Raw genomic sequence first — 25621 nt, 5'->3', positions numbered from 1 at the left:
TAAAAACTGTAGCACAGTCATAGGACGTCAAAAGACAGTCGGATGTTTTTTGATTCAAGCAAAGTGTAATCGTTTCTTCTTTGGTACTTTTGGTAACCTTCCACAAAATTTAAATTGTAGTTCTTACGTCTAACAAATCGACGGTGATTAACAAAACAATAGTTTGCTTTCACACTTGGCACATGAGGGAGATGCACGCCCAACTAAAGCAGAGGCTGGCAACCAGTGTTTTTTTTTATTTTTATTTTTTACACCAGACTGAGGGAAATGTGCACAAGTTATATTATTTCTGACTGTGAGGCCATATGTACAGGTTAAGTCCTGATGGCAAGTGTGGGACCCTGCGCTAACCAAACCATAAATACATCCCAAAAAAGAAAAAATCAGATTCCCTTTCCTGTAAATTAAAACAAATTTAAAAGTTAATAAGCTTGTTATATTTTGCGATTCCAGACAAGGCAAAGTGGTCTTTTGATAACAAATGTTGCAGACCTCTGGATTAAAGCATACATACAATACAGTATCTCACAAAAGCAGCAGCTAAACCTTTAAAATATCAGCAACCACTTTTAACAGTATATCTTCAAAGGATAATACTACACAACTGAAGGTACATCGAGTAGAGCTTGTATCATAGTATGGATATACTGTCCACTGAAAATCACAGTAGTCTAAGTAGATGGCAACACAAGTATGAAGCGTGTACTGTGACTGCACGAGTGCTGCCGGTAGTTCATCGGGTAAAAAAAAACATGGATTCCACCATGTAGTCATTGTGAAGCAAAACATGGACCCAAACACACCTCCAAAACAAGTATTCCCTTTAAAGGCCTACTGAAACCCACTACTACCCACCACGCAGTCTGATAGTTTATATATCAATGATGGCCTTTTAAGTTTACTAAATTACAATTTTAAATTTCCCAGGAGTTTCGTCCTGGAAACGTCGTGTAACGATGACGTGTACGCAAGACGTAACGGGTTTTTAGAAGTATGAGCGCTGCGCGCGCACACACAGCTAAAAGTCGTCTGCTTAAACGGCATAATTATACAGTTTTTTGGAGATCTGTGTTGCTGAACTTTTTGCAATTTGTTTAATATTGGAGAAGTCACAGTAGAAAGACGGAGTTGGGAAGCTTTAGCCTTTAGCCACACAAACACACGGTAATTCCTTGTTTAAAATTCCTGGAGGTGAAAATTTACTATGGATCACAGCGAGGTCAAGAGAGCATGAATCAAGATGGAATGTCAACCAGTGGGTTTCAGTGAGAAAATTGTGGTTAAAAAGTCGCTTCTTACCGGAGAAAAGCTGAGCTTGTGTCGTCCATAAAGCTGCCGTCGACTCCCCTGAGACACTGCGCGTCAAGACACCCGTGGAGACACCCTTCCGACTATCAGGTACTGTTTAACTCACTAAAACACTAGCAACACAATAGAAAGATAAGGGATTTCCCAAAATTATCCTACTAAATGTGTCTAAAAACATCGGAATCCGTCCCAATCGTGTTTTTTTTTGTAACTTAAAAAAAAAAAATTCTAGTCCGTCGCTATCGGTATCCTCAAACACAAATCTTTCATCCTCGCTCAAATTAATGGGGAAATTGTCGTTTTCTCGGTCTGAATAGCACTTTTTGTTGGAGGCTCCCGTTATAAACAATGTGAATATGTGAGGAGCACCCACACTTGCGATGTCATCGTCTGCAACTTCCGGTAGAGACGAGGCTTTTCTCTTAGCACCGAAAGTTACGAACTTTATCTTGGATGTTCTCTACTAAATCCTTTCAGCAAAAATATGGCAATATCGCGAAATGATCAAGTATGACACATAGAATGGACCTGCTATCCCCGTTTAAATAAGAAAATCTCATTTCAGTAGGCCTTTAAGGGGAACTGCACTTTTTTTGAAAATGTTGCTTATCATTCACAATCCTTATGTAAGACAAGCGTTTTTTTATGCATTCTATCTAAAAAAAAAAGTTAGCATTTATGACAGACTTGTTGAGACAACTACTTTGATGAACCAGAACCTTACATTTTTTAGCCTGAAAATAAGTAGAATGAGCAACAAGATAGCAAATTTGCTAAGTGCTGAACAAGAAATACAAACTTCCAATATAAAACAATCCCTTACTGCACAATGTCTGCTCTCAGTGGGGTTCCGACCAATGGGATGTTCATACCTTCCTGTTTAGACAAAGAATTAATAACCCTCACTTAGTGTTAAAAAATCTCCAGGTACAAGCTGAATGTCACCGATGAAGGACTTCTTGGCTCATGCCTACATATTTCTATTATCCAGTTGAACAGGCATAAGTAATAATCTAGAATGAACTTTTACCAATGTTAAAGTTAAAGTACCAATGATTGTCACACACACTCTTGGTGTGGCAAAATTATTCTCTGCATTTGACCCATCACCCTTGATCGCCCCCTGGGAGGTGAGGGGAGCAGTGGGAAGCAGCGGTGCTGCGCCCGGGTATCATTTTTGGTGATTTAACCCCCAATTCCAACCCTTGATGCTGAGTGCCAAGCAAGGAGGTAATGAGTCCCATTTTTATAGTCTTTGGTATGACTCGGCCGGGGTTTGAACTCACAACCTACCGATCTCAGGGCGGACACTAACCACTAGGCCACGTAGAGGCCATCATGAGGCAGCAAGTCAGTACATCAACACTGAAGCTCACTAGCTGCACAAGCTGGCTACCTCTGTGACCACAGTGCAGCTAAAAATTGTTTGCGTAAACGTTAATGACATTATTGTAAATACTTTGTTCATATTCAGGTCACAAGGAGTAAATGGAGAATTGTTGGCGGTTTTTGGATAGATTACTCCCATTCGCTGCATTGCTAGCCACCTAGAACATGCAAAACCTGTAAAAAAAATACATATGGGTTCTTGTCTCTCATAAGGATTGTGAATGATAGGAAAAGTTCCAAAAATTACAGTTCACCTTTAAAAAGGAGGTTGTGTCCAATATCCACCAGCTCCATCATGGAGTGGAATTCCATTGTGGTGGATTCAATGCCCAAGAGGACTGAGCTAGGGTTAGACAACGATGGTGCTCACACTAAATATTTACACCAAGCTATTTGGACAATAATGGAATCCAAATATACTCTTACACAAGCTGTACACAAACTACTCTAAATTATACCCACGTTAAATTCTTGTTTTGTCCTTTCAGATACTGTAGAACAGTTGCTGAAATGTGACAGGCATACTGACTTGTGAGACACGGTATACAAGCCAAAGGACAATAGAAGCGCACACAAAAGCAGCAAGGCTGTGGACGTTAAGTAGCTCAGGAGCGGCGCTAGGAACTGCAGATGGGGGTGGCCACAGTTTCTTGTCCTTACCAGGTGCGCGGGTATCCCTACGCATTTCACTAGAGTGGGAGCTTTCCGAATCGCACCTTGGCCTAGTCTTTCTTAGGCTGAAACCTTTCCTGATGTCCGCCAGCAGGTGGTCGATTATGCAGCCGTCGTCTTGTGGCACAAAGCCTTTTTTGACTGGCGAGGGATAAAAAAAATAAATAAAAGGTAATCTGAAATACGAATGATATGAAGGACTCTCAGGTGTGTAGCCACAACTTACTTATTTTTCCATTCTCTCCTCTCTGTCTCTTGGATTCTTCCTCTGCCAGTTGTTGCTTTCTCTTCTCAGCCTTGGCTGCCAGCTCTTTTCTGGTCTTATTGTCCTGTTTTTTTTTAGGAAAGAAAAAGGCATCACTCTCTCTGCAAAGTACGAATTGTACATTCAGTAGCAACTTTCCAACATCAAAACATGCAGTTCATCACACTACAGGCACCAGTATCCTCCCCGACCTTCAGCGCCTTGATGAAAAGTCCTCGGAAAGTCTTGATTGTTCCAAAAAGTTCTTCTAGCGACAGCTGATTTGCATCTTCGCACAAGTAGACAGCGAGTTCGCTCTTCTTCTTGTCGATGTAAGCGAACCTTTCACTCAAAGCTCGACAAGACTCCAGATTTTCCTGCAGCACAGGAAGGACAAGGTTTTTGATTTTGACGTGTATTTTTTGATTCTTCGGATTGTCCTTTCAGCCGATCCATGATCAAAAACATGAGTACATCAAATTATCTTTTGGATGTTTTACGAATATTTCAGTATCTTCCGACCTCTCCTGCAAGTCTATTCACAAGTTCAACGATGTCATAGCCAAATCTTCACAAGTTTCGAACCCGTCATTGTACGAACAGACCTTATTTCAGTGTACGAACAATTCATCCATACATTGTGTGTCTGCAGCACATCCATTACGGGCAGGCTGATCGATCTTTTTTGATCAATTTTATCAAACATTTTTTAGCTTTTACAACATTTTTTGAGTTTTGCTAGCTCAGTATGAGTTCAAAGAACGCAATAGACAAGTGATGTGTGATTTGAAACGATCAAGACATATTCACAAAGTCTCCCCATTTTGTGTTTTACACACAAAGAAAGTGTTTTTCAGATTTGATTCTGAATCATTGTACTAGGATTGTCCCGATACCAATAATTTGCTACCGGTACCAAAATGTATATCGATACTTGGATATTTTTCCAAATAAAGGGAACTACGAAAAAATGTCGATATTGGCTTTATTTTAACAGAAAATCTTATACTGCATTAAACACAATCAAAAAAACTATTTTACAATGTTAGAATATAATTTAAAAGGCATTTAAGACATTCTATTGGCTTTTCTTGTTGCACTTGCAGATCAATTTACAATTTTCCTTTTTACATATTGTCTGCCCTTATCAAGAATTAGGTGGAATAGAACACAAAGTTTTACTGACATATTAAATGCTTCATAATTTATGGTTGCCACTCCTGGTCTGTGCTTAAAGAAAAATACAATTATTAAGTACTAAAAAAAACCTTGGATACAGTTACCCAGATAAGCCATGTAGCAGGTAAAACACATTTATTAAAGACACAAGAAATTGTAGGAATTTGTTACAAAATGTCACTTCACTTGCATTATTTGACGTTAATGGGGCGGTCTTAACTTTGCTAATATTTGGCATCAAGTCAAGCAGCTGTGTGCGCATCTACGTATTTACATGAACACAACAGGGGTAGCTAGTTAAGTTATGAGAGTAGCGTGTGCGTGTTTTGGAGAATGACAATGTGTTGGCTGAGTGACGTCAGTGAGTGAGTGGGCGAGTAAAGAGAGCGAGAGCATGTGCACTGCGCAGTAAAAGGATGAAGGGGTCCGGTTGTGTCCTGCAAAACTAATATAAAGCGATTGTCATGAATCGGCGGCCTCATCATCTGACCGGTAAGCAGGGCTTAGCAGACCCACTGCCGGGTAAAGTAACCCCAACGAAAATATCCGGTCTAGAAGGATCGTCTGCCGTGTGCTCCTCGACTCCGGTCAGCACCGGAGCCGAGACAGCTGGAAAAGTGAAACAACAACATTACCTCTCACTTTTTATAACTCCCTGTGCAAATCTGAATGCCTACTATTTAAATGTTTACCTAAGTTTGAAGCAAATGTGGTAATACTAATCGCCACATTTGAGATTAGTGTATGTGTGTGTACTCCTTTAAGAATGTGGGTGAGTGACATAAGTGAGTGGGCAAGTAAGGAGAAGTAACAGTAACGTGTGCAGGAGTGTTAATAGCATGGTGGATGTACGGGTGTGCCCTGTGGAAATTATGAATAAACTAATAAAGTGACCAAGTTGTAACTAATCGACGGCCTTGTCATTCCAACCAAAGAGCGGTGTATTACGGACCCGTTGCCGGGTAAAGTGAAGGGTGTCACCCACGACAAAGCATCGGGCCTGGAGGGAACGTCCCCCCTGCGCTCCTCGACCACGGTCTGGGAGCCACAGGAAAGGTGTAAAACAGGACTTGCAGCGTGGGGCCTCCCTGTTTAAAGAGTCACTTTTTTTGTTAGTTTTGAAGCTCAAAGACTTCCATATTGCACTTCACACACCCTCTTTATTAACCAGTAGAATTACCGTTTTTTGCAATTCTTCCCCACCACCATGTTATTGCTTGTATGCACTTTGTGTGTGTGTTTTGACACACTCAGTAACATGCGCCTCGGCTCTGTAGTCACCGCCGCACAGCGGCATTCAGATGAAAGAATGGTACCGTTATTTTTCATAAGGTGGTATGCTCCATCCATTTTCTACCGCTTATTACAATTGCGGTCGCGGGGGGGGCTGGTGCCTATCTCAGCTACAATCGGGCAGAAGGCAGTGTACACCTTGGACAAGTTGCTACCTCATCGCAGGGCCAACACAGATAGACAACATTCACACTCAAATTCACACACTAGGGCCAATTTAGTGTTGCCAATCAACCTATCCCCAGGTGCATGTCTTTGGAAGTGAGAGGAAGCTGGAGTACCCGGAGGGAACCCACGCATTCACAGGGAGAACATGCAAACTCAACACAGAAATATATCGAGCCTGGGATTGAACCCAGGACTACTCAGGACCTTCGTATTGTGAGGCTGACGCACTAACCCCTCTGCAACCGTGCTGCCCAGTTGGTATGGTACTGATTTCAATTATCGCAATACTTTATTGGTACCGGCATAATGTACCAACCTACATTGTAGCAATCTGGTTGTTAAAATTAAGGAGTTTTGTCATTTCAGAACTCCTTAACTTTGCACTACAGGGCTAGTGACATTTAAAAATTTTAAAAATAATAAAACAACTAAAAACTACTGCGTCCTACTCTGTTCAGCGGTGCTTGAACACACTTTAAAGACATCTAAGTCTCAGATTTCTGTGAGTATAGATCTATCACTATGTGCCAATAGAACCCAGCCTGTAGGTTCAATGTACAAAAGTGAATAGCGTAGACAGCAATGTGTTTACATTTGTTTAGATTGGGGTTATGTTGCCAACGGGATGAGACATTAATGTCTCTTTTATTCATGTTAGCATTTAAACTGGTGAGCGAACAGCAGTCTGTGAGTTTATCAACATGCAGTTATCAAGCAGTTTTTTGATGATTCAAATTCAAAAGGGTAATGCCAAAGGTTTGAGTTTTAAAGCAGTTGTCATTAATACAGTTCATCACTGCACCCCTAGTTCAAAGGGTAAAAACTACAATATGAACTTTGGTCCAGGCTGGAACTCATTCATATTTACATAGTTTTCTAAAGACAAATTTGCTTCAAAATACAAACTTTCCAATTAGGAACCCTGTTCAGGAACCAATTAGGCTCGTATATAGAGGTCACACTGGTATAAAGTAGTAAAGATCGTCATGTTCGATAGATGGCCACTAATTAGCCTTGGGGACATGCCATCAATGATTATTTGAGCTTGAAATAAGTCAATATGAATATGTATTGCATTTGGAAAGCCACAATTTGGTGGGCCAAACAAATCAACTCAAGTTTTTCCCACGGGCCCCGCTTTGGACAACACTGCTTTAAGTACTCACTTAAGATTAGCATATTGATCTGATGTCATCCTAATGTCAACCACAGCCCCTGAGAGGCTTACTTACATTAAATCAGATCTGGATATTTTGTCTTGAAATTCTCTATGTATTAAACTGGCATTATAGTCCCCAATTCGATATTGCTTTGGTACATTACAGTACAATTGCTGACGCAGGCAGGGAAATAACTGAAATGGTCTTGTGCTGGCTTCACGGTGGCAGAGGGGTTAGTGCGTCTGCCTCAATACGAAGTTCCTGCAGTCCTGGGTTCAAATCCAGGCTCGGGATCTTTCTGTGTGGAGTTTGCATGTTCTCCCCGTGAATGCGTGGGTTCCCTCCGGGTACTCCGGCTTCCTCCCACTTCCAAAAACATGCACCTGGGGATAGGTTGATTGGCAACACTAAATTGGCCCTAGTGTGTGAATGTGAGTGTGAATGTTGTCTGTCTATCTGTGTTGGCCCTGCGATGAGGTGGCGACTTGTCCAGGGTGTACCCCGCCTTCCGCCCGATTGTAGCTGAGATAGGCGCCCGCGACCCCAAAAAGGAATAAGCGGTAGAAAATGGATGGATGGTCTTGTGCTGCTCTGGGGAGGTTTTATTTTATGAAAGTTAAGATACAGGAAACTAAACGGAAGGTTGTCTAAAAAAGGAGGGGTACAATACGGGAGTTGACAGGGATGACAGTTCCTGGTTGGATCTCAGCATCTCACCTCGAGAACTTTTGCATATTGCTCCTTCAACTCCTCCACAGAGTTGGAGACTTTCTTGGCTGTCTCATTCAGTCGTTTCAGTAGGGCGTTGGCTTCAGACTGGATGGATTCCAGATTCACCCTACAAAAAAGTACAAGCATTTGGCAAACATTTTGCGGTGCGAAAGCAAGATTATTGCATTACCCCGCAGCCTTTTCACAGATCTCAATGTCCCCTGGTAATTCCAACAGCTCTGGGTGACTCTCTTCTGCTTCCTTTGCAAAGCAACAATACACATGAAAGATTTAAATTGTATGTTTTAAGGTGGAAAAATGTCTGCAGCTGTGAGCTACCTCTAGAATGTGATGAAGTAATGTAATGCGGCTCTTGTTTGCCTTGGTCTCTGTAAGCTTGAGAAGCGAGCTGATCTTAAACCCCTCGGCGTTCCCTGTGTGACTTCCCTAGAAGGAGATCATTCTTTAAAAATTGTCGACCTTGTCCAAATGTCAGCGGCAATAAAACAGATATTTGGAGCTCTTACATAGTTGAGAAAATTGCCCACGTCAAGAATGAGCCTGCAGAAAACGGGCACGAGCGTGCTCGTCCTGAGAGCTGAGAAAATGGATTGCAAATGAGTTGGGATATGTCAAGCAAGGATAAAAGGATAAAATCAGGTCATTTTTGCACAAAACCCAAGTAGAGACTATTTTACTTACAGTGACAGGCTTCCTCCAACAGCTTGGCTTTAGGTTGGAGCATGTCCAAAACTGACACGGTCTCCTCACACAACAACATGCACTCAATCCTTAGATGATAACTGCAAACAAGAAGAGTGTAGGGAAGTGAAATATGTAACCAGTGCCTGCTTACATGTGTTCTCTAGCCAATGGGAAACTAATTAATCAGACAGACAAATTGTTAAGATTGTTCATTCATGGCTGGGGAAGGAAGTTACCACTGGACAGAAAGGAGCGATGTGAAGAAACGGTCGACATTCGCAAGCTTCTCCTTCTCTCCTTGGAAAGACTTCAAATTTTCAATCTAGACAACATCACGACACAGGGGCAGGTTTGGATCTTTGTGTGGGCTTTTAAATGACAGCTTTAAGAATAATGCGTAGGTCTTAACAAACCTCATGTTTCTCTGGCAGGAGCTTCAGGAGCTGCTTTAGCACCTCCACATCGAACCTGCTTCTGTCACCTTTCTGAATCATCGCCACAAAGTCCTCATTTGAGCTGGACACAACATTTGGAATATTAGGAAGGGTATTTGATAGCCAGAACATTAGGTACAGTCAGACATTTTGTTGATGTAACTCAAGGGACCGAGGTTTAGATCACCATTTGTGTGTCAGAAGAAGTCAGGACTGGTGTCACAAAAAACCCAGTCCCTTGCTACATCACGCTTCATCTAGACAACACATTCTACATGTTTTTATCCTAAATTAAGTGTTATTTTAAGTCTTATTTTTGTATTGTGTTGCAGTGCACTATGTGTCTCATTCTCTATAATCTTGTGGCAATGTGAAAATATTCACTTAGCAGTTTCCGTTTTTGGGTTAAAAAGGCCATGTTATGCAAAACCACCTTTTCTTCTCTATTGGTACCTGCTGTGTATTTTGGATCTGCATAAGTCCTGGAAATTTGAAATAAACCGTGGCGACACGGTGGACATATTTATAAAACAATCTTGCATTCTTTTATACTTCCAGGACCACTTTTCCCATTGGCGATGTTTATGCCATTTGTGACGTGGCGGATTATCCATATATGAGAGTTTACTCAAAGGGCTTTGCGCGAGTCCGCCATTGTAGTCATAGTCAAAAAGATAATTTTTCGCCATGTGGCTCAGTTGGTAGAGCGGCCGTGCCAGCAACTTGAGGGTTCTAGGTTCAAGCCCCACTTCCCCCATCCTATTCACTTCTGTTGTGACCTTGGGAAATATATTTTACCCACCTGATCCCAGTACCACCCACACGGGTTTAAATGTAGCTTAGATAATCGATTTCACTAAGTACAGCGCTTTGATTCACTAGAGAAAAGTGCTATATAAATATAATTCAATTGAAAATATCTCTTGTTGTGGGGCAGCATCTTCCGCTGTTGCTATTTCTAATACATAGTATCTTAGAGTTCGTACTTAACCTGTCAGTAGACTCCATTTGGAAGCACTAAAAACTACATCATAGATGGCGGAAAAACATGTTCAAGGGGAGGCACGTAAATAAGACCGCCCACAAAACAGCGCATCCTTAAGAGATGGTCAGAAAGTGGTTTGAAAACGGTCTGTAAAACATAATATGCAAATTTTTGACCAAAGAACTACCATCTCATGTTATTAAGACCACAAAGTGCTTCAACTGTAGAAAAATGTCCCCATTAAAGCATTTTTTTTGCTAACACTAGGGCGCTAATTTCACTGTGACAATCTCAACAACTTTTTTGATATTCATCTTTAACACCTGCGACTTGTCCAGGGTGTACTGCGCCTTTCGCCCGATTGTACCTGAGATAGGCACCAGTGCCCCCCACGACCCCAAAGGGAATAAGCCGTAGGAAATGGATGGATGGATCTTTAACACCTGTCTCATTAAAAACACATCTCCACATCGGTGAATCTTTGACACAAGCAATATCATGTTAGACCCGCTCGACATCCATTGCTTTCGGTCCCCTAGAGGGGGGGGGGTTGCCCACATCTGAGGTCCTCTCCAAGGTTTCTCATAGTCAGCATTGTCACTGGCGTCCCACTGGATGTGAATTCTCCCTGCCCACTGGGTGTGAGTTTTCCTTGCCCTTTTGTGGGTTCTTCCGAGGATGTTGTAGTCGTAATGATTTGTGCAGTCCTTTGAGACATTTGTGATTTGGGGCTATATAAATAAACATTGATTGATTGATTGATTGAAAAGACAACAGCTGGAAATAGCATCAGAGTTGGCGGAGCACTTCAGGTTAACAAGACTCCTTATAAACCATCAGCAGCTGTGCGGCCAAAGTAACTCTTGATTCCCTTCACTTTCAAGATCAATAACACAGCGTTGGCGTGATCGATATGGAAGGACAACGCAGACACGCAAAGCTAACATTGAATGCTAACATCACAACTAAATGGTGTAGCTACGACTGTCAACGACCAACTTTGTGAGCCACAACTCTCGCCTTTTCTGAACAAACCAAATATTGCAATATTTCTCTGGAGACGTGACGGTTGATCATCTGGTTCTGTGGCAAGAACTTGCAGCGGACGACAACCCTCAAATCAACATGAAAATACCTGGAACATCTCATATTGTATGTTTTGATATGCGTGTATAAACGGACCTGTGTAATTACTGCATGCCTATCCACAACGGAAGGTTGTGGTTTGCAAAGGTGTAGATTTGTACTACGAGACAAAATTTTTAGCCACAACTCTCGCCTTTTCTGAACAAACCAAATATTGCAATATTTCTCTGGAGACGTGACGGTTGATCATCTGGTTCTGTGGCAAGAACTTGCAGCGGACGACAACCCTCAAATCAACATGAAAATACCTGGAACATCTCATATTGTATGTTTTGATATGCGTGTATAAACGGACCTGTGTAATTACTGCATGCCTATCCACAACGGAAGGTTGTGGTTTGCAAAGGTGTAGATTTGTACTACGAGACAAAGTTTTTATGCCGCCATTTTACTGGATTTCATCAACCTGTGCAGATGTACCTAATGAAGTTTATGTAGCTTACAAATTAAAAAAAAGTGTTGTATCTTACCATTTGAACTGCTTCAGGAATATGTTGAGATTCAAGTTTTTCTTGGGATCAATGAACGATATCTAGAAATAGACATAGACAGATTTGTATATTTGGTTTAGAAAAACGGGCCTGCTTATTTTCAGTGCTTCAGTGTCGAGTGTTGACCATGCGCACCTCTTTAGGCTCCTTCTTGACAGGAGCAGCTGCCCCCTTGTCTTTGTGCTCGGTCACCGGGAGACAGAACAGCTGCTCGATACTGCTATAGTCCGGCTCGTGAGGAGAAGGCTCTTTCTGAACTGAAGCCCACATGGAGTGACCATCTGTGTGTACGGAGAGAGCAGGACCCGTCACAAGCGACAAAATTGTGTATGAAATATCGTGCTTTCCTTTCTGAACCCGAGACATTCGAGTTGAATTTAGCAGTGTTTCAAGTGCAACACTTTACAATATTTAGGTGCAAAAAATACTGTACTATATTGTTTCAACCTGAGGCATGAAAGACCGTTGTGCAGGGTTCAAAGAACTTCCACAAATATGGCAGACATGTCGATCCATTCATTGATAGGGAATGTCATTTCTGGGCTAGAGCCTATCCCAGGAAACTTAGGGCAAAATGTTCACCACATAAATATTCAACTAAATTGCTTCGTGGGCCTCTTTTCAAAAAAAGCTACGAGCTTCCTCTATTTGATTTAAGTATATTTTGTCAGCGTTGCTGTTTTTATGGAACTTCTACAATTAGGAGTGTTTTAAGAATCTGCAGCAAAAATGTGAGTCTCTCACAAGTTTTTGGAACTGAACTCGCGGGCTAGTAGTAGTTGAACAGACCCAAATGATGAAAAAGAGGACCTAAAATGGAACCTTGAGATTTAAGAAGTCTGCGTTCAAAGGACTCCGGCTTATTAGTGATTTCTAAAGCCGAAAAAAAGTCTACGGGCTATAGAGCGTTTTCTGTTCGGGCTCCAGTACTCTGGAATGCACTCCCGGTAACAGTTAGAGATGCTATCTCAGTAGAAGCATTTAAGTCTCATCTTAAAACTCATTTGTATACTCTAGCCTTTAAATAGACCTTTTTAGACCAGTTGATCTGCCGCTTCTTTTCTTTTTCTCCTCTGCCCCCCCCTCCCTTGTGGAGGGGGTCCGGTCCGATGGCCATGTAAGAAGTACTGGCTGTCCAGAGTCGGGACCCAGGATGGACCGCTCGCCTGTGTATCTGTTGGGGACATCTCTACGCTGCTGATCCGACTCATCTTGGGATGGTTTCCTGTGGACGGGACTATCGCTGCTGTCTTGGATCCGCTTTGAACTGAACTCTCGCGGCAGTGTTGGATCCACTATGGATTGCACTTTTACCGTATCATGTTGGACCTGCTCGACATCCATTGCTTTAGGTACCCTAGTGGGGGGAGGGTTGCCCACATGTGGTCCTCTCCAAGGTTCTCATTGTCATCATTGTCACCGACGTCCCACTGGGTGTGAGTTCTCTTTGCCCACTGGGTGTGAGTTTTCCTTAACCTTATGTGGGTTCTTCCGGGGATGTCATGGTGGTTTGTGCAGCCCTTTGAGACACTTGTGATTTAGGGTTATACAAATAAACATTGATTGATTGATTGATTGATTGATTGAAGAAGTTGAACAAATGACTACTGACTGCATCTTAAATCAACAAGCTACAGCAACACAAACTTTGACAGTCCAAAGGGAGAGGGCTTAAAAGGGACGCCTTGGGGAACACCTCAGCTATGTAAATAACACTCTTGAATCCCGGTGTTCTACATTTGCTAGGAAGGTTAAAAAGTCAATGCAATGATCTGCCACTGTGTTTACAAAGGTCTACGTTCCTTCATACAACAGGAGCACTCGAGTGTTTTTAGGAATTTGATAGGAATATTTGTCTCCAAAGTTTTGAACTGAACCCACGGGCTGGTATGGTGTCATTCTCGAGCCGGATTTGGCCCCTGGGATGCCAGTTAAATATCCCTTGTGTACTACATACAGCAATCAAGTTGCACTAAAATTCCTCCACATGTGAACACTACACTCACTACTAGTGCTGCATTGTCAAGAACTTAATCTTATCATTTTCTATGATTAAGGCAAAAAAACTACAATTTTTCAAGAAACATTGCGCCAAACCCCACGTTACTCACCAGCAACAGATCGGAGCTTTTGCCAATTGAGCTTTTTCATCCTCAGAGTGGGACATCGGCTCGCCTTTGCAGGTGTGTTGCAGCCCAACGCATAGCTGCTCTGAGCCACAATCAAACCCGAGGGCGGCGGTGGAGGGGGTGGGATGCCAAATAGGGGAGGTGGTGGCGGTGGTCCGTTGCTCATGCCGGGCAAGGGTGGTGGAGGCGGTGGTCCGTTGCTCATGCCGGGCAGTGGGGGTGGAGGCGGTGGTCCGTTGCTTATGCCGGGCAGGGGTGGTGGAGGCGGTACTCCGTTGCTCATGCCAGGCAGGGGGGGTGGAGGCGGTGGTCCGTTGCTCATGCCGGGCAGGGGTGGTGGAGGCGGTGGGCCAGCCATGCCTGGACCGCAATGTAATGGTGGAGGTGGTGGTGGAGGTACCATACCAGGTAAGGGTGGGGGTGGTGGAGGCCCACCAAGTACTCCAGGAAGTGGAGGAGGAGGGGGTGGTGCAGGTAGTGGACTCTGTATAGAACCTCGGGGCCAGTTCAAACTTGGAAGAGGTGGAGCAGCAACTAGTGACTTCCGAAATGACAACGTACGTTTATTCAGCTGGTTTTGTTCCTCATGACCAGTCTGCACAGCCTTGTCTACCCTGACTGTCTGACCGTCCACTTCGTCACGCCTCTCACAGCTCTTGCCCTTGCAGAATGTCAGGCGCTCCATGATCTTCTCAAAGCACCCCATCTGCGCTGGAGTCCAGACAAAAAACACAAGCATAACATAAATACACAGTAAAAAGCAAATGCATCACAATAATGCAGACTTACAGTCTTGGGCCAACAAAATAGCTCGGTTTGTGATGGCCTCCAGGGCCAGCCAGATATCAGAGCGGCTCGGCCCCAGCAGGAGAAGCGTCTGCAGAATGGACAGCAGCTGGAGAGAAGCTGGGGAGCTGCTCACCTGGAACACATCAAAGTGTCACTTTCAATATTTGAAATCATGGGCGTCAAGGTGGAGGGAAAGTGAGGATGTTGTACCAAGGGTCCCCAAACACAGGTAAAATTGTAAAGTTATATTTTTTTCTAAAAATGTCCAAGACTACAGACACTTTGCAAAAACGAAAGATGTTTCGTTCCACCTGGTAGCGGCAAACATAACTTGGAAAACTTCACTCAGTTATTTATTTACCAAATTTGCAAAATCTTCCACCAAAAATATTTTTCTTAGTGGAATATTTGATGTGAAGTAATGGGAACCTTGGATAGGTCAATAATTCATAATAACATTGATTTTGATTTAATATTATAGAATAGAATAGAAAGCACTTTATTGATCCCTGGGAGAAATTCAGCACCACAGTTTGCTCACAATAGACAATAATTATAATAAATAATATAATATAGATACAATATTATATATACAATATATACATATATTCTACATATACTACATATAGTCTACATATGTTTATGTTTTGAGCAATGACAGTTTAAAAAAAAACTGCTTTGTTTTATTAGTCAACATTGCAACTTTTTGTAAATTACATTTGCTTTTTTATTTCACTTTTGTTATGTTTATTTTAATAGTATTTTTAGAATGTGCCGTGGGCCTTTAAAACATTAGCTGTGGGCTGCAAATGGCCTCCAGGGCACACTTTTGACACAAAAATTAAATCTGAAATCTATGGATAAAAAGCAGACGCATGTGCTCTCTCTGTCTCTCCCCCTCCTTCACGAATGCTGCTGCGCGCGCAATTTGTTTTGTTTTTAACCTTTTTAACACTAAACGTACATTGAAAATACACGCAACCATAACTCGAGGTGCCGGACATTTGGGGGGCTCCTCCTGGGCGGCCCCGCGGATGGTGAGGGGAGGACGTGTGGTCAGGACTAAGCCCGGTCGCTGCTTGGTCATAGACTGACCATACGTCCTCTTTTCACCGGACATGTTCTCTTTTGCGGAGCTGTCAGGGCGGAGTTTCTTAAATGCCTCAAATGTCCGGCATTTTGAGTATTGTTTACACAACGTGCTGTACGCTACTTAATACGTACGTGTGGAAACTCGTTCGGTACACCTCCGCACCGAACCGAAAACCCCGTACCGAAACGGTTCGATAAAATACCCCTACCGTTACACCCCTTATATATATATATATATATATATATATATATATATATATATATATATATATATATATATATATATATATATATATATATATATATATATATATATATATATATATATATATGTATATGTGACGTGCAGTCAGGGGAGGCAGGGCCTCACGTGCCCTCATGGAAAGAAAAATTTGTAAAAAGAAAAAAAAAATCAATTGTTATATGTATCCAGTGATTATAGTTATTTTCCATTTAACTCCACCAGTTTTAGAATTATTTGAATGCAAAATCGCTGAATTTTCACATTTGCCGTTCAAATACCGAGAAGAGACTTGCGGTGAGTCAGCAGCCAGTTGAGCCTCACCATGGATTGCGTAATGACTCGGCTAACTGCTGGCTGCTGTGCAGTGAGACCGTATTGCTATATGAATTATATTATACATTTCCATAGTTTAGTTAGCTGAGGTATATAATGTACAGTGTATTTTGTCAACAACTGCATATGTGTAACGTATTTCTTGTGCTGAGCAATCATAGAACGGCTGCGAAAATGCACTGGGTGAGGCTCGCAGTAATCCCGCCTCCTGGTGGTAGAGGGCGCTGGTGATTCCAGAGATCATTCTTGCAACTACTCGGCTGCAGAAGAAGTGACAACAAGCAGCAACAGTTAGCAGCGATCGTTTATTTTTTCCTCTCACCTGGCCTTTTAACATGGAGAATTACATATCTAAAATAAAACAGTTTTCTAAACTGGACTTTCAATCGAAGCAGGAGGTAATAAAGGAGGATCTCCATCGAGACAGAGAGACTTTTAAAACTGAAGAAAGATAAGGAAGACTTCTATAAACAAGTTATCGATACTTTTGTTCAAAAAGAGCGGCGCATTGACTTCATTTATAAGTAAAAGGTAAGACCATAATAACGTTTATTTTTATTCAATGTGCTTTTTTGTGTGCTACAGTTTGTATGTGTAAAGTTAAAGTTAAGTAAAAGTACCAATGATTGTCACACACACTAGGTGTGGTGAAATTTGTCCTCTGCATTTGACCCTTCCCCTTGTTCACCCCCTGGGAGGTGAGGGGAGCAGTGAGCAGCAGCGGTACCGTGCCCGTGAATCATTTTTGGTGATTTAACTACCAATTCCAATCCTTAATGCTGAGTGCCAAGCAGGAAAGAATGCTGGTATGAGCTTTTAAACATAACCCGTTAACTGCTGCCAATTAAATGGCGAATAAGATACTCTTTAGGGTTCATATGTTTGTAAATTTGACTGTGATGAAGTCAGTGCCTCACCAGCCATTAACCTCACCGCACGTCAATCTATGTGTATATATATATATATATATATATATATATACATATATATATATATGTAAATAATATCACGTCATCGATTGGAAAATGCATTTTTAGACAATGTGATTTGCCTGAGCGGCTAGGAGACTCTGGGAGTAACAAGCAACAAGCGGTAGAAAATGGATTAGAAAGGACAGATTATGAAAAAATAAAAATAAATAAATGATTAACTTCGGACTTCCCACGGGCCAGATCTCCAACGCTGGCGGGCCTGATCTGGTCCGCGAGCCGTAGTTTGGGGACCCCTGACCTACACTATTGAGGAAAGAACTTGATTTAAAATCACATTTGAGAAAATTATTCATATTCATAATCTGGCCACTTTATATTGAATTTGTTGGCACTTTTTGTAAAAAAAAAAAACAAAAAAAAAACTAACTTACTGTGGTGCGTTCAAGGAACCTCACTTAAAGTTAGATACAGTCACATCACAAGGTTTTAAAGACAGGGGAGGAACTCCCGGAGATAACACTAATAATAATAATAATAATATTAATAATAACACTAAATTGGCCCCAGTGTGTGAATGTGAGTGTGAATGTGGTTTGTCTATCTGTGTTGGCCCTGCGATGAGGTGGCGACTTGTCCAGGGTGTAGTCTGCCTTCCGCCCGATTGTAGCTGAGATAGGCGCCACCGCCCCCCGCGACCCCAAAATGGAACAAGCGGTAGCAATGGATGGATGGATAATAATAATAATGACGATGTACAGTATTATGATTCATATTATCTAATGATATGTGAATCAGATAATTTACACAATGGAGGAAAAACTTAATTTAAAATCATATTTAAGAATATTATTACATTCATAATCTGACCACTTTATATTGAATTTGTTTTCACTTTTTCTTAAAAAAAAAAAAGCAAAACAAAATTATTTTTGGCGAGTTATCTAGAGATTTTCCAGTCTTAATATGTTAAACTCATCTTTTAAAGTCAAATACTTAAGCCTTTGACATGAGACCTAAAATGCTGGTTTCAACCAAATTCATGGTTCATTCATTCATCAGTTTTTATTGCATGTAAACATACAAAGTGTGTATGGGGTAGGGAAGTTGTGTTTAGGGTAGGATAGGGTGCCCTTTGTGTGTCTGGTGTATGGGGGCCCCCAACATTTTGTATACGCCCCTGTACAAAATCACGAGTAAATGGTGTTGTGTCCATGCAGCATGGAGTGTCACCTTGTTGAAGAGAGTGGTGAAGACCTCCAGGTGATTGCTCATGTCGATGCCACCGTTTATTCGGAGCAGCTCCTCCTCATCTTCAGCCATTGCCTCTACAAACGCTTCACATTGAATAATCAAGTCTTCATCCTCCTGTTCTCTGCATGTCGCACACACACATACATGTAATAGGTACGGGTGCACCACACTTCACATTTAAATGCCATTTCATCTCAAACAATGAAGAGGCTGCCTAATTAAAGGTGAACAAGAGAGCGCATGCATGCTCACCTTAATTTTGGCAGAATGTCAAGAAGCTGAAGCCCTGCAGAAGAATAAAATATTCATCAGGTGACACAACACTCTTCTTGAATTTTGTACATCACCAGAGGGGAAACTCATATTAGAACAACAGTATGGAAAGGAGCAAGAAGTCGCAGGTGAGCAATTACAAGAGAGGCGTGGCCATTCAAACTGTTGATTGGTCCAAGGAGACAACCAATAGAAATAGAAGGGTTCAAAAAATCCCCCCAGTAGGTCTTTTAAGAAGCTTCACTGATATACAAAAATATCAGCACTGATTGTGAGTTTTCTTCACTTTGTTTTCAATAGCAAATACATCAAATGAGGTCATATTGTTACTAAAGTTGCTGTTATGATATGACATACCAAGAATTACCATTAATTGATTTATGTGGTGTTACCATTTAGTGGTCAATTGTACGGAATATGTACTGTACTGTGCAATCTAATAATAAAAGTTTCAATCAATCAATACACAAATATGCCTCAAGTTTTGTACATTGGGGCATTTCTTCAGAAGATAGGAGGACATCCAACCTATTCTTAGTGCACTACAGCTCCAAAGATGCTCCTGTATTGTGCTTTATATGTACTCTTAGCAAAGGGAAACAGAATAGGATAGGATAGGATACGATAGGATAAGATAGGATAGGACAGACATTATTGGTCCCACAATATGGAAATAATGTGGCCACAGTGCAGATACAAAAGGTCTACAAAAGATAAGGTAAAATGCTGGAGGGCCGTTCAATCAAATTAGTGCTATTTGTGTCGCCAGAAAAGAAATTATATAATTCTATGATCAAATTAATTACAACATTTTTTCACTAGGCAGTGTGCTCCTGCACATTGATCTGATTGCATATTTATCAATTAATACAATTTAAAAGATCAATTAAAACAACTTTGAACTGAAAAAATGTGTTTTTCAAGACTTTACTATGAAGCATACAAAATGAAGTCCTTCAGTATTGTATTTTACTTTTTAGACAGTTGTGTTACTCTTTATCCCGAATACTTATTCTCTTAGAGAAAAAAATTATAATTAAAATACACACATCTCTTGCCACATCGCACTTTAAATATTGTGGCTTCACCAATTTTGTTGGTCCAAAATTAAGCATTTTCAAGCATAAAATTGCTAAATACGGTAGTGTTGGCCACAAGACGAGACCAAACCAATCAGAGCGTGCTGTTCAGTATAGTGGCTACTGATTGGCTCAGCTTCAATCAGTCTTACTATAGTGAATTAAAAGAGTGTAAAGGTGAGTAAAGTGTGTGATTTCCGGTCTAAGGGTGCTCCGATGATGTTGAAAATCGTATAAAGTAGGTCATTAACAGTTTTTTATGCTGTAACTCAGGGGTCACCAACGCGGTGCTTGCAGGCACCAAGTAGCCCGTAAGGACCAGATGAGTAGCCTGCTGGCCTGTTCTAAAAATAGCTCAAATAGCAGCATTTACCAGTAAGCTGCCTCTATTTTTTTAAATTGTATTTAATTACTAGCAAGCTGGTCTCGCTTTGCTCGACATTTATAATTCTAAGAGAGACAAAACTCAAATAGAATTTGAAAATCCAAGAAAATATTTTAAAGACTTGGTCTTCACGTGTTTAAATAAATTCATTTATTTTTTTAACTTTGCTTCTTGTAACTTTCAGAAAGACAATTTTGGAGAAAAAATACAACCTTAAAAATGATTTTAGGATTTTTAAACACATATACCTTTTAATATCCTTCCTCTTCTTTCCTGACAATTTAAATCAATGTTCAAGTAAATGTATTTTTTTTATTGTAAAGAATAATAAATGCATTTTGATTTTATTCTTCATTTTAGCTTCTGTTTTTTCGACAAAGAATATTTGTGAAATGTTCAAACTTATTATTAAAATAAAAAAAAAATATTCTGGCAAATCTAGAAAATCTTTAGAATCAAATTTAAATCTTATTTCAAAGTCTTTTGAATTTATTTTAAAATTTTTGTTCTGGAAAATCTAGAAGAAATAATGATTTGTCTTTGTTAGAAATATAGCTGGGTCCAATTTGTTATATATTCTAACAAAATGCAGCTTGGATTTTAACCTATTTAAAACATGTCATTAAAATTCTAAACTTAATTTTAATCAGGAAAAATTACCAATAATTTTCCATAAATTATTGTTTTAATTTTTTCAAAAAGATTCAAATTAGCTAGTTTTTCTCTTCTTTTTTTTCAGTTGAATTTTGAATTTTAAAGAGTCGAAATTGAAGAGAAACTATGTTTCAAAATAACATTTTCTATTTTTCCTATTTTCTCCTCTTTTGAACCGTTCAATTAAGTGTTTTTTTCATCATTTATTCTCTACAAAAAAACCTTCCGTAAAAGGAAAAAAAAATGTATGACGGAATGACAGACAGAAATATCAATTTTATATATATATATATATATATATATATATATATATATATATATATATATATATATATATATGTGTATATATATATATATATATATATATATATATATATAGATATAGATTTATTTATTAAAGGTAAATTGATCAAATTGGCTATTTCTAGCAATTTATTAAGGTGTGTATCAAACTGGTAGCCCTTTGCATTATTCAGTACCCAAGAGGTAGCTCTTGGCTTCAAAAAGGTTGGTTACCCCTGCTCTAACTATTAAACTATTTGATTTAATGATTTCTACTTTAATTTATTGAGGTCATATCGGGAATCAATAAACAGTGATAAACAAGAGACAACTACCTGAGTTCTCACTCAGTCCTGTTACCCTAACACATATACCCCTTCTGAAAAATTCTGAATATTCCACAAATCACATAGTCCACCGGAAGTTGCATCGTTTTTATGTATATTTGATGATATTTTAACTATAACTTGGGAGGTTAAAATATTAGCTCAGTCCTGTTATGTAATTGATTGATGTTATTTATTTTTCAAACAGTTGTTGTTGAATCACTGGAGTATGGTTTTAGCATTTGCAAATGTTATGCTAATAACTGTTACTTTTAAATCATGTTACACAAATTAAGCGTATTTGGAAGAGAGAACTTGTATAATTTACATTTTGCTTAGTTCAATATGTGTATTATCAGATTTACAATTGAAAAAAGACACAAATAAATGTGTTTTTGGAGAGTGTTACACCAAGTAAATGGCACCAATTTGGTAGAATGGCCCTGAAAGCTTTAATAGCCAAAGTGGAGTCACTCTCTATGTGCTGATTGATTGTTTAGTAGCAACCTGGACCTACCGATAAACTCCTTTCTCATCTTATCTCTCTGCAAGAGGTCATCGGAGCCAAAGATGAGTGCGTTGATGACACTGAGGAGCGTGACCATGTAAGGAACGTTGTCTGTTTCCTGTAACTCGTTCAGGATCACGCTGAAGCGATACTGCTGTGTCTTCACTCCCTGGAAGACAAAAATCACAGTGGAATTAGTCACCCTCTTTATTTTAATGCATTGTTTGTGATTGCAATACACAACAACAGCCACTAGAGGGCATTGTTAACAGTTTTTTTTTTTACAGTTCCTAAAACTATCAACACTCTTGCCTTGTAGTGGTCTAGAGCATCCAGAGCAAGGCGATGACCATCTGTAGAGAACATGCTGAGAGCTGCAAGGAGCTCAAACACCTGCATCTTCACCATGGTGTTGGAGGTGTCCAAGGCTGTGGGGCATCATGACAACACAGATGAAACACACACCACCAGTAGACTCTAACATGCCTCATGTGTTTTCTAGACAGTGCAACCTGAACTTTGTCCTCTAAGGATGAGGCAGCAGATAAACATGTTTGTGTTGCTAATCCAAAAATCCCAATGCTCTGAAGTAGAGCTATACATATGGGCCAAAACTAAATAATCCATATTTTTCTCTTTGAAATCTCGATTTTTAATTATATTTTTGGGTGAAAGCTAAAATATACAAAAGAGGGAAGCACACTTTATGGGCTTGTGGAGGCAGATCTTTGCTTATGCACCAAAAACTTTGCCTCATTTGACCGCTTATATTTAATAGACTTACTGATCTCTTTTGCCTACTTTGTAGCTACAATATCATGAAATTGGCAACACAAACCTCTTCTGTGACATCATATTCTCTGGCATAGCAGGTTTGGCTGAGGTATGTTGCCAACCAGAGTTACGATACGTAAGGCCACAGTATTAATATGGTTGATAGCTCGGTTCGTAGAGTGGCCGTGCCAGCAGCTTGAGGCTTCCAGGTTCGATCCCCGCTTCCGCCATCCTAGTCACTGCCGTTGTGTCCATGGGCAAGACACCTTACCCGCCTGCTCCTAGTGCCACCCGCACTGGTTTATATGTAACTTAGATATTGGGTTTCACTTTGCAAAGCGCTTTGAGTCACTAGAGAAAAAGTGCTATATAAATATAATTCACTTCACTTCACTAATATATGTTTTTTAGCAGGGGCAAACCAGAATAGCCAAGTCTGCATTTGTGACGAGGCAAATTTCATTTGTTGCCACAAATAAATAAATATATGGGAAATATTGGCGTGTGATGTGAATTATATTTATATAGCGCTTTTCTCTAGTGACTCAAATCGGTTTACATAGTGAAATTATCTAAGTTACATTTAAACCTGTGTGTGTTGCACTGGGAGCAGGTTAAGTATCTTGTCCAAAGACACAACGGCAGTGACTAGGATGGCAGAAGCAGGGATCAAATCTGGAACCCTAAAGTTGCTGGCACGGCTGCTCTACCGACCAAGCCATGCCGCCACACGTGTGTGGGAGAGCCACTTTTCTATGAAGAGCATTCTCAGACATGATAGAAAGTAGGGTTTGACAATCTTGCCTAAAATCAACATCACAATATGATGTAAATTTTTTTTGATATAAATGATAATTGAACCATTTCAAAACAGGATACAGAGGCTCCTAATTTTGCTGCTTACATTTGCAGTTACATATTTCCGGTTGTATTATTTTCTCAAAAATATTTTTGATGTACTTTTTAATTTAATATTACTGTATTGACTTATAATTTAATACACTGCTATCTGGTTACTTTTTGTTGTGACATGGTTCCATCTACACTTCTGTTAAAATGTAATTAGCACATTGTTCTGTTGTTCGGATACTTTACATTAGTTTTGGTCTATTTTACACATTTGGGGCAGTATCGGCCATATCAACGCTGATACGGATACTTTTGAGTTTTCAAGATCAATGAATGATTCAATTTTTTATGACAATTATTGCCAAGTTAAAAACAGACAGGAGGGCCGTAGGAAAAAATTCATTAAATATTGACGTATTTTCCTACTATTGAATCTGATTTGCACAAACGTTGCCCTTAAAAGTTCTCTTGTGTTCAGGGATTATTTCCTGAGTTTGTAAGCAATAAGAAAAACTTAAATTTATGTCATAAAAATCTTCATCTAACCACTGCTGTATTGACCATATACTGATATTATTCTCGGTATTGTTACTGTAGATATTTGCATTGATCTGCCCACCTTTCTTTACATTCAAGAGATTAGCTTGCGTTAGCATACCCTCCTACGATGTGTAGTGTAGCATGTTTAGCTATTCTCCTCCTCTAGTGATAATGGTACTTGTAAAAAACATAGTAAGCATCGCTGACTTCGAAGGGGCTTTTGCACTGTGGAGGATTATTATCCGCTAACTGGAATACGACTAGTGTGTTTAGGTCGCGTTCATTTGCTTGTCGCTGTCAAATTGGCGGGACACAGCTCTTCATCAACAAATTCTGACGACATAACGAGAGTATCGAAAACTCTATAATCGGTCAAATGTATATAATTTATATGATATTCCGTCTATATTGCGCAACCCTAAAAAAGGAAAATTATTTAACTTTTTTTTAACATTGTCATTCTAAAATAATCCTATTACAATTCAAAATTGATTAATCGTGCAGCCCTACTTCGGAGTAAGCTTTCTAAATGAGTCATAATTATATTTGCATGTGATTTGAGCGTGCACTACATTATAAAAGATGTGTATCATAATGACTGACCTTGGGAGAGCTTGCGGATGTATCCCTCGTTCTCTATGATGAAGTGAATCCCTGCTGATGAGTTCATGACTGCACGGACGCAGTTGACGCAGGTGAGCTGCAGGAGGGCATCTGCGATGCGGGAGCAACCCCTCCCAGACAGCCTGTCCAGGGCCTCCAGGAGAAGATCCAAGCCACTGAGCTCCAGGAACTGGACCATCCATGACTGGTCGCTGCGGTCCAGGCGACGCTTCAGGCCGGAATAGTTGACCACGGTGGGGACCTGGAGCAGTCGGATGCAGAGCTCGGGATCTGCACTCTCTAGGTTGGCTTCCTGCTGGGAGTCCGAGTCCTGAGAGGAGCCCAGGCGACCCCGAACTGCTGCCCACTTCTTCTTCACATCTGAGAGCCCTGTAAACATTGTTAATGCACCTGCGAAAGAAAGAGGAAAGATGCAGTCTTGCTGATTTGGAGACCACTTGAAAAAAGTGTGGGAGTTGCATCCCAAGAACACCACACCTACTGTGAAGCATGGGGGTGGAAACATCATGCTTTGGGGCTGTTTTTTCTGCTAAGGGGACAGGACGATTGATCCGTGTTAAGAAAAGAATGAATGGGGCCATGTATCGTGAGATTTTGAGCCAAAACCTCCTTCCATTAGTGAGAGCTTTGAATGGTTGACCAAATACTTATTTTCCACCATCATTTATAAAT

General features: G+C 40.4%; 1 protein-coding gene across 4 annotated transcripts in view; it reads right to left on the bottom strand.

The window, feature by feature from the left end:
* Window positions 1-25621, bottom strand: part of inf2 (inverted formin 2) — a 38687-nt gene that overhangs the window by 2246 nt on the left and 10820 nt on the right. For 2 of the 4 annotated variants that reach the window (XM_061895406.1, XM_061895407.1), the window contains exons 2-20: window positions 24929-25339; window positions 22475-22590; window positions 22172-22331; window positions 18908-18941; window positions 18635-18776; window positions 14804-14936; window positions 13997-14725; window positions 12021-12166; window positions 11865-11926; window positions 9243-9345; window positions 9066-9151; window positions 8827-8927; window positions 8652-8722; window positions 8464-8571; window positions 8315-8385; window positions 8131-8251; window positions 3826-3990; window positions 3596-3698; window positions 3358-3510 (exon numbers count right to left, since the gene is read on the bottom strand). In XM_061895406.1, the coding sequence (XP_061751390.1) occupies window positions 3358-3510; window positions 3596-3698; window positions 3826-3990; window positions 8131-8251; window positions 8315-8385; window positions 8464-8571; window positions 8652-8722; window positions 8827-8927; window positions 9066-9151; window positions 9243-9345; window positions 11865-11926; window positions 12021-12166; window positions 13997-14725; window positions 14804-14936; window positions 18635-18776; window positions 18908-18941; window positions 22172-22331; window positions 22475-22590; window positions 24929-25328 (3004 nt within the window). In that variant the 5' untranslated portion in view covers window positions 25329-25339. Of the gene's footprint in view, window positions 1-3357; window positions 3511-3595; window positions 3699-3825; window positions 3991-8130; window positions 8252-8314; window positions 8386-8463; window positions 8572-8651; window positions 8723-8826; window positions 8928-9065; window positions 9152-9242; window positions 9346-11864; window positions 11927-12020; window positions 12167-13996; window positions 14726-14803; window positions 14937-18634; window positions 18777-18903; window positions 18942-22171; window positions 22332-22474; window positions 22591-24928; window positions 25340-25621 lie in introns of those variants that run through there. The other 2 variants (XM_061895408.1, XM_061895409.1) reach the window with 2 other exon arrangements.

Source organism: Nerophis ophidion, linkage group LG03 (assembly GCF_033978795.1).
Source record: "Nerophis ophidion isolate RoL-2023_Sa linkage group LG03, RoL_Noph_v1.0, whole genome shotgun sequence".
NCBI lineage: Eukaryota > Metazoa > Chordata > Actinopteri > Syngnathiformes > Syngnathidae > Nerophis > Nerophis ophidion.
This window is presented reverse-complemented; position numbering and strand designations above follow the sequence as displayed.